Here is a 16,796-nt window from a genome sequence, read left to right as displayed (position 1 = left end):
TATTAGCCAAAAATATGTCAATGATACGCAACTGTGTGTCTCCGATTGTTCTCATTACCGTCAGGAATTAGACAAATGCAAAAACAACAACAACAACAACAACAACAACAAAAAGAAATCACACTGCAAGTGGCCACCTTTGTATCTTTTACAATTAATTTCAGAGTCCTTTTACTTGTTTATAAAGTCTAACATCAGTATCCAAGCGCACTAAACTATAAATTTGTTGAATTTTTAGGCAGGCTAGTGGCCTCAGAGATACTTCCTGTTTTGTGCTACTCAGTTTTATTGTTATTATTTTTTAATATTTTACGACGTTGTTATTGAACATTTTACATGGAGTCGCTACTTATTTTCATTTTTGTTTCCTGCTTAATTCAGTTTTTAATCTTGTTCAGCACGAAAGGTGCCATACATTAGTGTTAATCCTTGGCTCAGGAAAATAAGTTGCGGGCCTGGTCAGGTCGGGGCCCACCAGGAAATAAATGTGCGTGGAGAAATGCAGATTTTAGTGTTATATTCTGTTACACTGATAGTTTTCCTGAAATGAAATCAGTCGGGAGCTGCCTGCCTTGTTAGCCTTGCACAGTCCACAACATAGCTATCAATTATCCCCGATTACTGCACGCCGCGGAGGCAGCACCCCTGCTTGCGCTTTCAACCCTCTAAATACCACCGTAGGGCTTTTTTTTCCCCGAACAACCGCGCCGTTGTAGCTAGTCATTCATTAGATATGAAGCTCCAGAGTCACTTTAAAGCCTCTTCACCCACCCGCATCTCTCGCTTCTTCATGGCGCCTCACATCTTCCTAGCCCCATACTGTGATGGTGGCACCGGTCGCCTAGCAACCAGCCCTCTTAGGGGAGGTAACAGCATTTGAGTGGGAACCCTCACCACTCAAGATACCCCCACCACCCAACGACCCCCCACCACCACCATCATCGTGCCCTCACCCTCCCTCCCTTTCACCATCCGGATGCTCCTCATGTCAAGTAATACTTACTTCACGGAAACAATGCTTTCTTTTTGGTGTTTTCCCCTCCTTCTAATAGGGCACCCTTTAGAAAGAGTTTATTAGTTGTAACTAATGGCTTAATTAATTGTAAATAAATCCTTTGCTAATACGTTATAGATCAGTTGCCAGCCATTAATAAGAACAAATTCGGGGTTCCCAGGTTGTGAAAAAGCCTTTTCAGCCGTTGTTTATCCTTCCTATTAGTGGATGCACCAATCCGATGAGTTGGATCGGTATCAGGCCCGATCCTGACTGTATCAGGTGGATCGGGTATCGACCGTGATATGACCAGTCCACATTAAATACAGTTTCTTTTCAGTCAGTGTCGTGATCATGTTTCGTCTTCCAGGCGCATTCATTCGGCTTTCAGTGCCAACTAACTACCAATCGGATCACTGCGTCTCCGCTTGCTGTTTGGCAATAAAGCAGTCGTAGGCTGAGTGTTTGTAAATCAATTTCAAATAAACCATCAAGTCTTCAGTAAACATAAAGGTTAGGGAGTCACTAATAATGGGGTTCTTCAACAATCTAATCACACCGGACGTCGTAAATGTTTAATACATCATGATTAAACGGATATGGGACCAGATTCCCTGCAGCTGTTTTCCGGAAGCGGTCCAACGGTTCATTGCAGAGGTCGTCCGGATGAAGTGACTACTAAAGAGACCAAGCAAGGGGCACGCTGGAGGAGGCTTTTCCACAACATGCAACGAAAGCCCGATCATTGCTGGATTTTTTTCTCGACCGATACCGATATGAATGTTTGAGAGTTTTAAAAATCTGATGATGATATATCTGCTAACACCCCCCAAAAAAACACATAAAACCCAGTAAACAAACGTTTTGTTAAGGATCCCTTAAATTGGGTGATTCGTAAACCAAGTTATCTACCAAGCGGGACATTTTACAGCTGAAAAATTTACTTGCCAGTGCTCCCTGCTGAACAAACAATAAAGACACTGTTGTTAAATGGCCTCGAAAATATGCTTTACGTTTCTCTCACAACATTTTTTGCTACTTTTTCAGCCAACGTACAAACCGGCACCGACATGTCTGGGGGAAGTCAGCACCGGCCGGTATATCAGCCCGATCGACAATCAGTCTTGCTCCAGTGCCAACCCAAAAAGTTGTTCTTATTAGTGGCTCGTAACTGACGCAAAAAAGCGGCGGTGGCTTATCACCGGTGGCCCCGTTAGTTCCATAAAGGGTGCCCGCAAATTTTTCCTGATGCAAATTCTTCATGGTGTCATTGAACAAATGAGTGGCTTAAACCGCGCCGGCAACGTTTGCCTGCACAACATCCGTACGTGGCTACTACGGGGTGATAACGGTGAATGCTGAAAATCAGCGTAACACAGTGGCACAGGCCAAGAAGGGGTCACAAAAAAAGCAACGAAACCCGACTCGGTAACGCCAGTTATACAGCGTTACCTATTTGAAGTTAGCCTGCAGTGTTAGCTACCATGAGCCACTGGTCATACCAGACCAAGTCAGGCTGTAGAGGCATGTTTTTATGAATTTAACAATCATTTGTGAGGGGAAGATTTTTTTTTTTTTGTTTTGTTTTTTTCTTCTTCTTTCAAAAGTAGCATATTCTCACTTTAAATGTACTTTAAAGTAACTTTAAATGTTTTATACACGATACAAGTGAAATGTGGACAGAAAAGGTACCTCAAGGAGCCAAAAGTACTGAATTTGATCCTCAGTAGACCAGAGTTTTGCCCCAAATGTCGCGTATCCTAACATGAATAATTGATAATTAAGCCTGGCCTTGTGTGAACCTGAGGTAAGTTTGCAAATTTAGGGGGAAATCTGAGGCAGAGAACCTTACTTTACATGTTTTTGATACTGTGCATATATTAAGATGGCACTGAGGCATTTTACTGTGTAATGGGATGAAGGGACACCTGTCCCCGTTGGGCAGTCGCACGCCTTTTAGCCACTACAGTTTCTGCGGCGTGATGTGATTATTGTTTACAACCACTCACATGGCGCCGCCGCATGCCGTTTATTCGTCCAGGCTTCCGGCACACGCCACGGCCCCGCCGCCTGTTTTCGCACGACAACAAATCTGCGTTTTTTTGAACCCAAAGAGAAGCTCGCCAGAGGAGTCGGGTAATCGGTTCCCCGGGCATATTTTCCGACACGCCGCGCCAGCTGATCCCGGCCCCCCTCCGGGGCTTTGGACGGGAAACCGCGTCACGCTGCGCTCGCACTCGGCGCTGGCTGCAGCCCGGGGCCACGCTGGTGACATGACGTGAGTGGCTCGACGATGCTAAATGGCAGCACTTGAAATAGCCTACCTGCCGGCTCGCTCGCCCACTCGCTGATGCGATTCACGACCCCATTGGCAGCGTCTCAGCACCGCGGCGCCCCGGACAGCTCCTCCGCCTCTTACGTCTACCAGGAGGTGACGTCCGCGGACAGACGTGGAACTCGAGTTGCGAGACAGACGCGTCGTTTTGTTTTGTTTCCCCACTTTGAAGACCTCGGGCTCTAAAGAGATGGATACCGATCGACCAGCCAATGTCACCTTTTTCGATTTCGTCGGAGGAGTTCAACTTCTCCAGGGCGAGGACACCAGAACAGCCATGCCAGTCATCCTGATCGGGATCTGCGTGTCCGGGGCGGTCGGGAATTTGCTGGTTTTGCTGATTTTCATCCGCGACTTCAGGAACGGAAAGGGCTCTGAGGTGAAAGCGCTCCTCGCCTCTTTGGCCTCCACCGACTTGGTGCTCCTGGTACTGTGCGCCCCCGTGCGCGCCGTCACCTACTACAAGCAGACCTGGACCCTGGGGAGGATTGTCTGCAGCACCACGGACTGGTTCCAGCACTCCTGTGTGGTTGCCAAAACTTTAATCCTCGCAGTCACCACCAGAGCCAGACACACTTTGGTCCCCAGCGCCGCCGCGGGGCCCCTGTACAGCGCGACGTGGATTCACGGAGCCCTGGCGTTTATCTGGATCGTGTCCATGATGTTCCCGATCCCGCAGATGCTCTTCGCCTCTCTGCTGCCGCACGGCCGCAACTCCATTTGCGTCTCCGAGATGCCAGTGTGCGCGTCTGACTTCATGAGTTTGTTCTACAAGATTTACCCAACTGCAACCTTTGTGGTGCCGGTCATCTTCACGCTCGCCTACTACACCAAAGCGCTCCACACGGCGGTGAACCACGCACCCAACCCGCAGCACCAGAGCAAGGTTACCCTGGTGTTACTGTGTCTAAGCGGCACCCTGGGGCTCATGCTGCTGCCGGAGTGGGGGACATTCACCTGGATCAGGCTCGGGTACAGCAGACCTCCCGTTGGCTTGATCATCTTTGGGCAAGTCCTCCTTTACGCATGCAGCTCCCTCTCTCCGGTGATCTTGATGACCATGTACGACGATGTGCGCCAGGGGCTGATCGCCATCTGGTTCGTCGCCACCTGCCGAGGCTCAAAGCGCGCCCGCGGCAACAAGTGTCCAAAAACGGAGGGAAACGGAGCGGAGGTCGGCGCAAACGCCGTCGCCAACGCCGTATGTGGGGAGCGGGAGAAGACCTTCCCAGATGTCGAGCACTTTTGGACGGGGCGCAGGAATACGCACGTCGAGGAGGAGCAGGATCCGATTCCTTGGGAGAGAGAGGAGAAAATGCTGTAGAGAATCAGATGTGAATGTGTTTGTTTTTCTTTTTGCTTCTCAGCTGGTTTCTAGTGTGTTGACCCACAGTGCACACCCCCACTCGCGAGGCTCTAGCGGCCCCGTTTGCTGTCGTGAGGTTCATTAGATGTGAAACGAGCTTGATGTTACGCACGGTTTCTTCTGCCCACTGTGAATATTCGTTCTTGCCCTGCAGTCTCGCTGCGCCGTCCAGTAGCAACACCTTTGCCAGGGGAGGCCCGTGGAAAGATGGATCAAATGTAAATATCCACGACACTCGAGCACCTGAGGGTTTGTTGTCATTGTGTACGTGTGATGCATAAACATGGAAAATAAAAAGTTCTCAGATGCGGACTGCTCTGGTTTTTGTTTTGTTTTGTTTTTTTAAGCTATATAAAAACACTCAGCCTTAATGGTTGATAAAATACAACCCAACATCAAATCTCTCCATTTAATTCGCGAGGTTGTGAGATGACCTGCACCGCGCAAACAAAAGATCACTTCTCCATATTAAAACCGACGACTAATCCCGCCGCGCGTTCTAGGTCGAGTCAGTAATCACATTCCAGGGCCAAGCAGGCCTGCGGGCCGTCCGAGCAACGTGGCCCGGCGGCGTGACATCTGGCCGGTGTCGCTGGCGCCGAGCTCCCTCGGTTCGACCTCACACGCTTGACCCCAGAGCCTCGGCTCTGCCGGGGGGCCGCGAAGGTGCACTGCGTGGTGCCGCCCTCGGAGCTTTCAGGCGTTCGGGACGGTTAAACGGTGCTGGGGAGAAGGTGCTCAGGTATTTTTACCTGTGCAAAATCAGCGCTGCCACAGTGTACGAATACTCGGTTACAGTTGAAAAAAAAAAAGGAAAAAAAAAAAGCCTTGCATTCACTATTTTACAAAAGTAAAAGCCATCAAAATATACTCAAAGTACCAAAAGTACTGACTCTGCAGAATGGCCCATTCTAGAGTCACATATTCGATACCGTTAGATCACAACTATCGATGCGTTAATGTTTACGCCACTTTAAGGCTGCTGCGGCTGCTGGAGTTTGACTACCTCACACACACTGCTGGTTTACACGCCCATTTGCCCAAAGGGATCAATAAAGTCTCACCTTGACCTGAAAAAAAAATCACATCGATCGGTTCGATGTTATCGATCTATGAACCCGCGGGCGGCCCGCCTGCAAAATGGTACTCAAATGCAGTACTTGAGTAAGTGTACTTGGTTACTTTCCAGCACTGCGTGAAAGTAGCAGACAGTTTTAATTCAATTTTAACACGTTTAATGACGATATAGTTGCACACACAGAGATATAAGGTCTTTGTAAGTGTTCGTGGGTGTGAATTGGGTTCTACAACAGATAACGAACGACAGTATCGTTAAAAAAAAACAACAAAAACTCAGTTGTATTATTATACACAGTACGTCCCCACGGGAGAAGCTGCAATACTTTAAGTCCCCTCTTTAGCAAATTACAAGCAGTAGAGAAATATTGAATAAATGGTTCATAACAGATTAAAACGTAGTTGTAACAGATATGAGGAACCCTTTGTTTAATGTCTAGTGTCTGTCAACGACTCCGACCTCTCCCATAAGGACATATTTCATGTCATCACAGCTGATGTTTTACCAATGTTGTCATTTATCATCCGTTCACACTGCAGCCTCCGGATGGGCGCTGGCAGGAGGAGTTAAAGTTCCTGACGAAAACATCTGCCTACAGATGTAAGGGCTGTGTTATAGACCCATTTATCAAATGGTTATATGTTGCTCATCAATGGCAAACAGGGGGACTTGAAGTGAACTCTAAAGGTTGGAAATTCTGTCATTTAATAATCAGTTGAGAGGTCCCTATATCCCTTATAACCACATTATGGTGTATAAAAATAAACAACATATTAAATGTTGATGGTAAATGGGTGGTTTAAAGTTTTTGGGGTTTTTTCTTTTTTTGGTTTGTCACATCATTTATATTCAAATATTTAGTTTTCGTACAACATGATAAAGACAGATAAAGTAAAGAAAAGTACAAATAAAGCCATGTAAATGCCTCAGGGTCATTATTAAAGGGTTTATTAGACCACATGAGTTTGTAGTATGAGTTCATTTTGTTTTCTTGTGTAATGAAAGCAGCTTATTCATATTTAAACTGTGAAAAATGACAAACCAGGTCAGTCTAGATTTTCCAAAAAAATGTCTTTTTCAGCTCAGTAATAACGGCGTCTGATGTGGAGGGTCAGACGGCCGCCAGCACCGCCACCGCCATTCCCCGTGACCTGCGCTTGCAGTCTGACCTTTCAGCGGCCGTGAAAGGAACCCTGCTCTTAGTCGTCCGTGTGTTTACCAGTAAAGCAGCGGCCTCCCGTGGCTCCGACGCCCCAGCAGATTTGACATTTTAGTCCGCCTGAGTGAAAAGAAAGGTTACAGGTTGGTGAGGGAAAAAAAAAAACACGAGCCTCTAAAGCTCCTCAGTATGACTGTGCTCCTACGCATAATTTATTCATTGACAATAGACCATGTCTCCAAATTTCTGCCCTTGGGTCACTTGGTTTTTCATTCTATTATTCACTGTGTTTTTTAAGAGTTCGGCATTATAGGAGGATGCTACACTGAATAGCAGACTTTTTTCCCCCCAGACAATCAAACGGTCCATTTAATAGACAAATCTACAAAATTAATTCTCCCACATTTTGCCCTCCATTTTTTCTCCTACGTTAATTAAAAAATAGAGACTGTGTCCTGCTGAAAACAATGTGCTGAAAACCTTTCAGAGGACGAGGTACAATCTAAGAAACGTAAAACGAAAAAAGTGCTGATTGACTGAGAGAAGTGCAAAGTTAATTGACTCAGGCGTTAAATAAATTGCTGCAAACGTTTCAGAGCAGTAGCCTGTTGTTTACAGCTGCATAAAATAAGATGAGATGAGATGATGAGACGAGATAGTTTCTTTCTCCCATGCAGGGAAATAATAAGAATAAATAAGTATCACGACGGCAGAGAACATGGATTATGAGACAAGGAAAGCCCCCCCTCATACAAGAGAGCAAGACCCCCTGACTTGATATGTCATTTGCGGTGGTTTTTATGTCTCTTTCATTTTGCATCTCTTAATGGTCTTTTTCTTTGTCTCTGTTGTCTTTTTGTGTCTTTTTGAGGTTATTTTGTGTCTCTTTGAGGTCGTTTTGCATGTCTTTATGGTCAGTATGTGTTTCTTTATGGCTGTTTTGTTTCACTTTGTGGTCATTTTGTGTCTCTCCGTAGTCATTTTGTGCCTTTTTGTGGTCATTTTGTGTCTTCTCGTAGCTATTTTGTGTCTCTTTGCGGTCGTTTTTTTGTTACTTTCAACGATTTTTTTTTTTTTCAGGTGAAGCCCAGGGGCCCCCTGATCCCACGGGACCCTTGGCCTGCGTCATGGGAGCCTGTTCAGTTATTCATCCATGACAGAGAAGTAAACAAAGCAGTTTAAATGTATTATAGAAAGAGATACCATGAAGATAGATCTTTAATCCCAGGAGGGAAATTTGTTTTCGCAGCCTAAGTACGACCACATCTCACATGAAAAATGTACAGATAAATGCAATACACACAGTTGACAGATGACAGCCATGTATACACATATACATTCATGCCCCTACGTGTATCCCCACATATACTTACATACACATTTACACACACCCACATACACTGTACATATACACACATCTATACACAGTGTTCAGCAGGGTATTTTATTTAGCACCGTTATGGAAGAAGGGAGAAAAATGCCAAATCAGATCTTCTCTAACAAACTGATACAGTATGAAACATGAAATAAGGTTCATTATACCTGGCTAACATTCAGATATACTGTAGTATCACAGGTAAAATGACTCAGGTCGAACTAAACAACAGATAAGTAATCTCTGACATAATCCAGAACTGAAGAAGCCTTTTGGGTGAGAGGTGAAACGTCTTCGAGAACCTCAAGCAAGTCCAGTTGCCTTCGTGTAGCACTTACAGACCCAAACGTGATGTGGAAATGTTAAAGATTGCCATAAATCAGCAAGTGTAGATGCTTTGATAGGCAACAGGATCATAAACTTTCAGTCAAGCTCGTGTCTTTGGTGCCTATATGATATCTTACTTTGGGGGATATACCTGTGTTTTGACCGTTTCTGTCTTATTTAACAAACAGCTTACTGCATCAGCGTTAATTAAAGAACTCGCCTGGATAAACTTTAGTTGACAGATAGAAAAATTTCTTGATTTAACTCAGAAAATAATCTAGCAGCTTGTAAAGGGGGTTTTGAAACAGCAATTTGGACGTTCATGTCGGGAGATAAAATTCACAGAAGGTATGACTGAGCTTCTGGCTGAATTAATAAAATTCTGAAATGTTCTAAAATCCTGGCCACGGCTCTGCTTCCAGTGTAAGCAAAGTAGCAAAGTGTAGTTCAAACGGACCATAAAAATATAATTCATCAAGATGAACTATGTGCACTCGGAAGTAACCCTGATCCAACCCCTACAGATAAAACGCGCACAAACACTCATATAAACAGGATGAAACCTAATCAAAGGCTTTAGAGGAAAGTCTTTAGCCTCCTCTTAAACAGAGGTCAGTGATGAGGCACATCTTGAGTCATCTGGCGATTCCGACGACTAAAAAGCAGCTCCACCAGCTTTTGACTTAATCCTTGTGCCAAAAGGACCCGACAGACTCCGACTTATAACAGCCAGGCCATTTACAGCTTTGTTGGCAAACAGCAGAAAAGTAAAGTTCACTGTCAAGTTCACTGGAAGCTCAGAAATCTTGGAGAAGGTCCTGCTTGTCAATCAAGACTACAGCTACTCGGCAGTTTTTTAATGGGAGTTTTGTACAATCAACTGTGCTAAAACACACACCAAAGAAAAAAAAAAAAAACGGGGACAAAGATTAAGATTCTCAGGTGGATGTCTCAGCTTTAAGACTGATCAAACAGATTCTGAAGTGTAGCAGACATTGTTGTCGTCGCTGCTGCGTGAAGTTGTGTCTTTGTAAATCCAGGTTTCCCTGGTTCATCGTTGCTGCTGTATTCTTAAGTTTGATGTCAGCATCAAAGGTGGTAACTGTTACATGAAGACAGAAAAAGCCATTTGCGCTGTACGACTAAATTCCTACTTGCGCTGGCAGAGTCTGGCAGATTTGACCGACATCGTTGGTCAGTGGTGGAAGTATTTAGTGAGACTATGTAACTTTAAGGCCAACTTTAAAACCAATGGGATTTTTCCATTGGCTTTTGGATTATCGCAGAAAATAAGCTCTTTGACAAACGACACTTTATGATACTTACACGTTTTGTTCAGCAAGATAATCCACACAAATGAACACCACTTTTACGATTTTCGAAGTCCTAAATGCAATGTAATTCGATTTAGCACGCTTCCCTCTACTACAAAAAGCCTTTCCTCCTAGAAAGTTAGTAATAGTTTGCAAGAGTTCAAGTATGAACACAACTAGGCTGTAAACGCTTCCGGCGTGAGGACGTCTAAAATGTCCCCGACAACCTCTGTAGTCTCATTTGACCACTTGATAGCAATCGCCTTTTTTAAGACACGTAAAAACTTTTTTAAAAATCACGAGCAGGGTATTTGCTGACGTAATTTTGTGCCGTAGAGTGAAACGTGAAAATGTCTTGCGCTTGCGTTCACCACAGACCTTATTTCAGGCCTCTAACGCAAAACCCATCCAAAAGATCCCATCGACTTTGTGCAAAAAAGGTGCACAAAAAATTCGACCTTACTTCCGGGTTTTAGGGCTCCTTCCCGCAGCACTCTATTAGGCAACCTCACGGAGGAACAACAAACATGCCTGCTGGTGCAGGAGGAGGTACGCTGCGCTCACGTCTAGTGTTCCTTTAGGACCGACGAAAGATTTGTCCGTGTCATGCTTAAACGGGGCGTAGCAGTAGCACGCGTAGAGAGAAGAGTCACACAGGCAGCAGACTGAGTCAGTAGGGTCAGCTACACAGGAATAGGTTTGCTAACGTTGGCTCACATTAGCAAACCGGTCATACCAGACCAAGTGCGGCTGTAGCAGCAAAACCAGAGAGTTTAAAAGAGTTTTAGTTTTAGAAGAGTTGTACAGGAGTTTACTGAGTCGAACCAGGGTGTGTTTTATCTATAAATTCATTTGTAAGTGGAGGATTATGTTAAATAGACTTGCTTTAAGTAAGAGAACAGGATAACAGTCAAAATATACTCAAGTATCAAAAGAACAAGCAGACTAGACTGTTATTATATCTATTTGTGGACTGGTACCATTGTTGAATTAATGTGTAAGAATATTTTTTGTGTAATGTTAGAGCTAGTTGAGGTTGAGCTAATGTTTATAACCTGTTGGGTAGTTTAATCTCTATCAACCCGACAAAATTCAATTCACAAAGTAACTACAGCTTTCATGTACATGTAGTTGTGATTATGTGTAGTTTAAGATTATAACACTGTCTTTGGAAAAGCAGTGGAGCACCAGTGTAAAATGAAGATTGTGGGTTTTTTTTTTTTAAAGAAAATAAGAGAGTGGAATAAAATGAAAATACTGGCATAACAGTACAAGTTCCTCAAATTACAGCGCTCTCGTTGGGTCAGAGCATCCAAGTTGGGCTGGCATCAGCTGCCTAGCATCAGTTGTTTCGTTCACGTTTCCCTATCGCTGGACCCGTCGCAGCTGTTTAGCTGCCAGCCGACCAGTAACATCCAGTCATATCCATTGTAGGTGGACACCACAGCCATTGTAACTTCACATTTCAGGGTTAATGTGCCGTTCACTCCCTCAGCAGCCCCCCCCCGTGCTGTATTGTCCATTTAATTAAAATTCCATGTTCACGTATGTTTATTAAGGGGAGATTTGTTAAGTCCTCGGATCCTTTTGAGAGCTCCCTCAAAGAGCAGAGCATTTTCCTGCCAAAACTAGCCGTGTAACCATTTGCTATATATCGTAAATTCCCAGATAAAGGTTTCTAGGACAGAAATGCCTTTACCGTCTTTTTACCGCCGCCGTTCGGGTGCCGCTGCCTTTATAGGCTGAAACCCCAGTAGCGATGCGACCCACAACCCCGTCCAGGACCCGGGTCACTAGCACTTCCAGTTCAGCCAGCAGAGGATTAGGCCGAGGTCGGGACAGTTTCTCATAACCCGGAGCGACCTGTGACGAGGCAGCTTTCTCCCTGCCGACTCCTCATGCCCCTCGCAGAAAGATACAGCTGTGTTTGAATGAAGAGAAGCCGTAGCCACCAACCGCCCTCCACTATCTCATGAAAGACAGGCCTAACTGTCGAGTTAATGTCCTCAGAGGTGCAGTATGTGGCAATATCCATGATGCCAGTGTCTAGGAAGCAATAATGAAGCCTGTTACGTAATGTTGTGCAATGCAACCATGGTGCTTAATACATTCCGCTTCACTGGGCCGTATAAACATAATGCTGGCATTAAAGTATTCAAGCTGCCCTGGGGGGATAAAGGCCACGAGGTCCCACTTCCACTTCACATGTCTGTCCCTGCTGAAGACTGAGTCGATGAACTTTAACCGAGCTGGGGAACCTAGCTCCCGCCGAGCTTTCAAGATAAGAAAAGATAAGTGAATAAAAGTCGGTGTCCATCAGCGGAGGGGAAAAAAAAGGGAACGACTCGGTGTGACTCGCTGGCTGACACGACTTGTAAGGCGTCACTCGTTTTGACGCCACCAGCTCCAGTTCATGTTGATGTACACTTAGGATGGGTCAGGGGGGTCAGACTGAGAGCTACAGAACGCTGCCGGCTACACAAGAAACTGGATCACCACAACAGCCTGAGCTGAAATGTTTGTGTGGCCCTACACAAGAATCTTTTGTGACATATTTTTCTTATCGGCGTGCCCGTGCTGCGCTGTGGTTTTAAAGCTAAGGGGCTCTGAAAAGGGTACAGTTCTGCTCTTTTATCGAGATGTGCATGGTGTTTTTTTTTTTCCCCCCCACTCGACCGTGATGGATTGCTGATGCCGCCCCAGGCGCTTCTCTGTGGCTTTATTCGGTGGCTCCGTGTATCCCTCCTCCACCTAAAGAGCGTTTGATATGAAAGCTTCGAGTCGAATGGGACTTGCTTAACAGTTTTCAGAATTGGTTCTGAGCTGCCTGGGGAGTGACAGTGGTGGGATTTTAGATGGTTTAGTTTCTAGTTTATTGCCTCGCATGATTTTTGATTTTGAGCGATTAGATTTTTTTTGCTGCACGCAGTTAACCCTGCTCCACCTGCCGTTTGAGCTGGTGAAATCCAGTCACTTAGGATTTTTGCTCGTGTCCTGCCAGGTGCTTCAGCTGCATTTTACGTGTTTTTAATCACTGTGACAGAGAAAATAGCCATTATTAACTGTCCACTCTGTCTAGACCACAGGTCAAGGGTGAGCAGCGCTTTCATCAAGTTTCTGAAAAGAGGTAATTTTTATAATAATAACCTGTCACATTTTCCTCACAAATACTTTATGTGTACATATATATCCTGCTCACGTTTGCTCGTTTGTTCCGTAACGGTCCCCCTGGCTGAACGGACAAGGAAGAGAGCGCCGCGTACGTGCAGAAACTTGACCTCACCAGGACCGGAGACGTCACAGCACACAACCCACATGGTTTTTCCCCTCGGCCGGTGCCGTCTGGGAATAACAACGCGAGGGCACCGATGAGTTGCCGGGCCCCAAAGAAACCAACAACATGCGAAACGGTGACCTTTAGGAGAGCCCTCGAAATGACCCAGAATTTTTCAGCTGAGGCATCTTGGTCTCTAGTCCCTAACATGGGTCAAGCTCCCAAATCCCTGGACCTTACACTTCCAGTTTTTATGATAGTGCCCATTTGTTTGTCCCCACGTCCCTGGTCGATGCCGGTGTCCCCCACACCCCACATCCATTTGCAATGCAGTTGATGCAGCTACAGTGTGCCACCTCGAGGGGGCCAAGCCCAGAAAACGAGGTTGGCGACCAATCGGCAATTTGTCCCGACTCTGACAAAGTTCCCCCCGGTGGTTGTCGACCTGGCAGGGCTCCCTTCAAAACCCCTTCAAAACCGCGATCTCTTCCCCTCTCTCGCCTCAAGCTGGAAACTGGGCAGCTCGGGGCGAGGGAACCGGAGGAGGGACGCGGCGCGACAGAGCTGCAAACACTCCCGTTCCCGGTCTTGTGATTTTACCAACGGACAGTTCCTCCTAAGAGCCGACGATCTTAAAAACACAGAAACGCGCTTGTTTTTTTTTACGGTCACCCGTGACACCACGGGGATTACACGCAATTTTCCTAACCTCTTTTTCTCGTAAATCTCATGAGAGATGTGGTTTTACCTCGGGCAACACACGTAATATGTATAATACAATAAAATATTATGTGTCTACGGGCGAATTTGCGGGTATTAGGAGCGAGTTGTCATGAAAAACCTTCATATTCAAGTAGTGAACATTTTTTGGGTTCATGTCATCAACCCACGGCCGGTCGACGAAGGGCTGCTGTCGTGCAAAGTCAGACCCCCCCCCCTTCGTAACCACAGGCCGCTTGGAGTCGCGCTCATTTCACCCGGGAGAGAGCAAATGTCGGTTTAAATGCACGCTGCATAATTCACAGACCCCCCCCCCGGGTCAGTGTGTTAGTAAGTGGCGCCACCTTCTGGTTTAAAATGAGCAACACTGATGTTCCTGCTCTGGTGCTATAAAATTGTGTCCTACCCATAATTTAAAGTCAAATAACTATTGTGTTTTTATTATCAAGCAGATATTGGGGGGGGGGGCAGACTATAGCAAACCTCTTTGTTGTGTCACCCATTGTTTTATCCTTTTACACTCTTTAATTTCCCTGCATGGGATCAATATAATGTGTCTTATCTTGTTTCCGTTGGAAAGTCTTCAATTATCAGTCTTAAAAAAATCTTTTTTAAAAATATGACAGTAATACAAAAAATGACAACCATGTGGATGGTTTTCAATAAAAGAGGCACTTCCACATTGAGAAGATAAAACAAACATTTACGAAACAAAAGAAATGATGACATTGCGGGAACAAGAAATACAATCTAAACCAGGAAAAAGTCACACGGGAGTGGTGGACACAGCGTGAACACCTGTTAAACGTACTGCAGGGCCAGTGCACAGTGTTGAACGTTTGCTGCGTGTGAGGTGTTGATTCAAACCTCCATGACGTATGGAGCTGTAGTTTGCAGTGCTATTATGCTGAAGGTGTGCGTGTGACTTAACAGCCTGATAATCAGACCAAATATCCACTCGGTTTTGAATCGCTGCAGAAATCTGCAGACGCCGGTAGGGAATCAGATGCCTTGGACCAGGCGGGCAATCTAGCAGGAAGACCACAACGCCACAAACCTGGGCCACAAAAAAGATCATACGGGCTGCATCACCTACCGGGAAAAGTAGCCTGATGCTCTCTGGATCCCGAGGGGTTCCCCAGGCCCCAAGTCCAATCTGTAAATTTTGAAGGTAATATGCACGGCTAGTGGAGAATCTGCGGCCCCAGTGAACCCAAATGTCAAACGTCGTCGTAAAACCTTTATCATTTCAGTTTATATTTTGCTCCTAAATAAGATTATGTTTAACTGGGGCTCCGGACAAAACATGATGAAGCTGCCACATGTACTCTCTATGTGCACTGTATATTACGGGCACTTGAGTACTTTAAGATAACTGAGCACATAGTGAGTTAATCCAGCCCTGAATACACCTGAATCCACACCAGACTGACAGTTTCCTACTAAAGCTGCGCCTGATACACTTCCCGAATCTAATATTTATTGCAGGACTACTGCATCCGATGGTAATATACTTCACAGTAATATAACATAATTCTTGTTGTCTGACAGTTCAGATTGATTAAAAACTCAGCACTAGTATGAAATATGGGGAAGGGGATATGGATTAAGGATCAGGGTACGTAGAAATAAATTAAATGAATAAATAAAGCTTGTCATTTCCGCTGCGTGTGGATGTTGCACACAGATTAGTCATGATTAAATGTGGATTAGTACATCTGAAATCTGTGCTTCCTACAGAAATACATCCCTGTACAAAAATATTAATAGTAGCACAAATGTAATAACATCACATGTGGTGAAAGTAAGTATATTTATACAAGTACCATATGTAAATACAGTTTTGAGATACTTTTACTTCACTTGAGTATTTCCTACTGTACATTTCTACTTAACAAAGCCCATAATCAGTTTATAAAATTTGATTCATTGTTAATTACCCAACGAAAAGTAATTGAAATGACTCCACCTCCACCTCCACCAACCGTAACACTGAAGTGTTGTTTATATGTCAATGCATTAACAAACACAATAATAATAATAATAATAATAATAATTCAGCAACATAGCAACACTGACGGGGGACATTCTGTATAAATAGAACTTTTACTTTTCATTCTTTAAGTGTGTTTCGCCGATAACACTTAAATACTCCTACGTCAGAATGATGTTGAAACGCAGGATTTTACGCTTGTGAAGAATGCGAAATGTAACAAAGTGCATTTGTGCTTACGTACATATTTACTTCAGTACTGTTGTTGCTCCTCTATAGTTCTACTCTACTACAGTTGACAGCTTCATTTGATAGTTACTAATAGTCAAGATTTTACATACAAAGCATTATGATGATACATGAAAATACGACGCATCGTTACAGATTTAACCTCCAAAAATATATAATAGTTCAAATCTCCTCAACCTCGACCAACAACAAATTTAAAGTGCCAGTTATACAGTAATGCTTCAGTATTAAACAGTAGTAATAAGATCAAAACTTTTGATTCCTATGTTACACTTTTATTTACTTATTTAGTTTTATCCCGTCTTTCAACTAGTTGTACTGTTTTATTGGTTTCATTAAGATCTGTGCAATCGTTTATATTTTTTTAATCTACAACTGCTGGTATTATTTATTTGTTGATCATATGATCTTCCTTATTTCTGCACTGAGATACCTGAGCACTTTGCTGTATCAGATGTATGTGCTGTAATGTGACTGTTGTATGGATAACGCAATCTATGTTTGTCAAATAAGATTTTTTGTGGCATTAACTTTGAGCCCAAGATGAATTTCCCTAAAGGGACAATAAAGTATATCTTGAACTTGATCTTGACATTTTTAATTTTTGTAATGG

At 44.4% G+C, this 16,796-nt stretch overlaps 1 protein-coding gene across 1 annotated transcript; it reads left to right on the top strand.

Moving 5' to 3' along the window:
* Positions 1–3,519: 3,519 nt before the first annotated feature.
* LOC120795488 (G-protein coupled receptor 151) lies at positions 3,520–4,653 on the top strand. Its single transcript, XM_040137427.1, has one exon. The coding sequence runs from the start codon at positions 3,520–3,522 to the stop codon at positions 4,651–4,653; it is 1,134 nt and encodes a 377-aa protein (XP_039993361.1).
* The last annotated feature ends 12,143 nt before the right edge of the window (positions 4,654–16,796 follow it).

Source organism: Xiphias gladius, chromosome 10 (assembly GCF_016859285.1).
Source record: "Xiphias gladius isolate SHS-SW01 ecotype Sanya breed wild chromosome 10, ASM1685928v1, whole genome shotgun sequence".
In the NCBI taxonomy this organism is placed as follows: domain Eukaryota; kingdom Metazoa; phylum Chordata; class Actinopteri; order Istiophoriformes; family Xiphiidae; genus Xiphias; species Xiphias gladius.
The sequence above is the reverse complement of the archived record's forward strand: the minus strand, read 5'-3'. Positions and strand labels throughout refer to the sequence as shown.

Excerpts from the sequence above, each read along its gene's own strand:
- LOC120795488 (XM_040137427.1), top strand. The coding sequence starts at position 3,520 with ATGGATACCGATCGACCAGCCAATGTCACCTTTTTCGATTTCGTCGGA.